The sequence below is a fragment of the Microtus ochrogaster genome, linkage group LG9 (assembly GCF_000317375.1).
Source record: "Microtus ochrogaster isolate Prairie Vole_2 linkage group LG9, MicOch1.0, whole genome shotgun sequence".
NCBI classification, from domain to species: Eukaryota; Metazoa; Chordata; class Mammalia; order Rodentia; family Cricetidae; genus Microtus; species Microtus ochrogaster.
Window position 1 is genome coordinate 5,652,875 of NC_022034.1, and position 2,851 is coordinate 5,655,725.

A 2,851-nucleotide genomic window follows, 5' to 3' on the forward strand; every position below is an offset into this window, starting at 1 on the left:
CTGACATGTGACCCGCTGACGTGTGACCCGCTGACGTGTGACCCGCTGACGTGTGACCCGCTGACATGTGACCCGCTGACGTGTGACCCTCTCATATGTGCAGTGCTGGCATGGGCACTGTTGACATGACCTCTTTGCCTTGGTTTTGGTCCTAACGGAAAGTCTCGTGTAGTTCAGGTTAAGTGTGATGTTGGCCGTGGACTTCCTGAGAAGGTTCCCTTCTATTCTCAGTCATGAGTGGGTGTAGAGTTTTCCAAATGAGTTTTGGGTTTCAGTTCACTTCCGTGTCTACTGAGACAGCAGAGTCCGCTGACTGACACTTGGATATTGGGCCACCTTTGTCTTCCTGGGAAAACTGCTCAGTTGCTTTCGTACATTGCTGGCTTGGATCTGTGTGTGTGTGTATGTGTGTGCGTTCACATCTTTGAGTGTAGTAGTGAAGCTATTTCCTTGAAGTCTGACGTGGCCTATCATGACACCGAGTTCCTGTGACAGCCTGCAGAGGTCCTTGGTCTGGGACACACGTCAGATACACACAGGCCGTTCCTGACACCTGCATTTGCAGTGGTGGAGATGGGGCTCAAGGATGTGGGGAGCAGTCTCTCCTCTTCCATCTTCTGCAGTGTGTAACATCTTGTGTCAAAATTTCCATAAGGCCTGGGCACAGTTGTTCCGTGACACCACCCGGGTTGGAGGCTTCCACTTGTCCGTCTCTTTAATTATGATCACCAAGCCTGTGTTTCTCATCTTGGGTGAATTGTGAAAGTTGTGGATGCTGAGGAATCGTCTGTTTCCCCCAGGTCACCACATTCGTTCAAGTTGGGCTCTGCTCCCGTTGCTTTAAGTTTTTCTGTGCTTTTCGTCCCCAGCCCCAGCCCTAGTGTGCCAGTGGTGTTCATGTGTGTCTTGGTGTGATCCACGGAGCCTAAGATGCTCTTCCCGCCCCATCCCTCATCTCTCACTCACTACATCCCGCTTTCCTTCGGATGTTCCTGGTGGCTGTACCTCAGCCTGTACGACGGTTCCGGCCATGTCACCGACTTTCACTGAGTGAGGTGACAGACACCATGTTCACAGCGGGAACAGCTAGCACAAAGGCTCCTGGCCACGTGAGGCTGCCAAGTCCAGAGCGCAGACCCCAGCCTGGAGTCCTGCACCGAGGACAGGGCTGTCATGAGGTGACAGAGGTGGAGGGGCCAGGGCATGACGAAAAGGATCCATTGGAGAACATTTGCAACAAGATCTCCTTTGTTTTCTTCCAAGAGCCTTCTCTCTCGACTTACGGAATGGAGAAAACGGTGCCAACAGCGTGCAGTGGCCCCGAGACTGCCCCACGAACAGGGGGAGGTGAGTGTGTGGAAATCAGCCTCAGCTTTGGTGACCTCTGTCCTGTTGGCCCTTCCAAACAACTTTAGCCCTGGCCAAGGGTCCAGGTCTCAGTGAGGAATCCCAGTAGGTAGATAAACGGTTTCTATTTCAGGCCTAGGGGCTGGCATATTCTCTCCAGCTTGGGCGGTCCCCCTTCCCGTCCTTCCTTCCTCCTTAGCTTCACGCTTTACCATTTCTAGGTCTATTTTCTTCTTTTTGGATCACTTTCCGCCCATCTAGCAGTCTGTGCTTTGGGATGGACTTGTATGTAGTTTTTGTTATTGTTCATTGTTTCTTAAGCAATTTCTGGCATGGGGTGTAGCCCACTGTTTGCATATAGGTTTAGCATGCTTGAAGTCCTGGGTTTGACTCCTAGCACTGAAAGGGGGCAAAAACTAGATAAATATACATATTTCCCCACACTTTTTAAAGAGTGGTACAATTCATTAACAGTATTTTGGGGTTTTAAAAATACTACACAGCACACTGGATGCTTCTTTTAGCTGTTATTAAAATGACATGTTTGGTCTTTAAGTGTCGGGCTGGATGGGCTGGAGAGATGGCTCAGAGGTTAAGAGCATTGCCTGCTTTTCCAAAGGTCCTGAGTTCAATTCCCAGCAACCACATGGTGGCTCACAAACCATCTGTAATAAGGTCTGTTGCCCTCTGTAGACAGAATATTGTATACATAATAAATAAATAAATATTAAAAAAAAGTGTCAGGCTGGTGCAGGGCTCTTGGTGTTGTCCTTTGAGAGGAAGGCTAAACAGCCTAAGTAGTGACATCACACCTACAGAAATGTGGCCCAGAAAGGCCACGGTGGGATGTCCACCCATCACAGGCATGAGACAGTAGGTGTTACCACTTAACCGTCATGGAGCATAGGACAGTGTTCAGCTCCTACATGTGGCATCCTTGCTCGTCTGTACCAGAGTGGTACAAAGGGGTTTGTATCTCCATGCTTGAGAAATTCAAATGCTAGCTAGCTACAAGACGCATAGCTAAAGTGAGCAGAAAAGATGTGTTCATGACGAAATGTATCTTACAGAGCAAGATTGTGTCTAAGACAAGGACGGATTCCCAGAGCAAGAGATATCTCAGTCGGTTGGATAAAATGCATTCTGCCTCCCTGGCTAACATGGAATTCTCCAGAAGGTAAGCCCCCCCGCTGCAGGCACTGTCTTGGGGGCTCACTCTGAGTCCAAACTCAAAATCACTCTGCCTTGACTCCCCAAAGGCTGGGTTTATGGTGTGAACTGCCATACTCACGGGTTATTTTCCTCTTCCCTTCCCTCTCCTCCCTTCTCTCAGAGACTTCTCTCCCTCCCTCTCTCCCTCCCTCCCAGTGCTGGCATGGGCACTGTTGACATGTGACCCGCTGACATGTGACCCGCTGACATGTGACCCGCTGACATGTGACCCGCTGACATGTGACCCGCTGACGTGTGACCCGCTGACGTGTGACCCGCTGACATGTGACCC

The 2,851-nt window shown here is 50.2% G+C and overlaps 1 protein-coding gene across 5 annotated transcripts in view; it reads left to right on the forward strand.

The window, feature by feature from the left end:
• Positions 1-2,851, forward strand: part of LOC101983921 — a 63,379-nt gene that overhangs the window by 51,727 nt on the left and 8,801 nt on the right. For all 5 annotated transcript variants that reach the window (XM_026787456.1, XM_026787455.1, XM_026787453.1 and 2 more), the window contains 2 exons: positions 1,264-1,347; positions 2,418-2,524. In XM_026787456.1, coding sequence (XP_026643257.1) covers positions 1,264-1,347; positions 2,418-2,524 — 191 coding nt within the window. The remainder of the gene's footprint in view (positions 1-1,263; positions 1,348-2,417; positions 2,525-2,851) is intronic.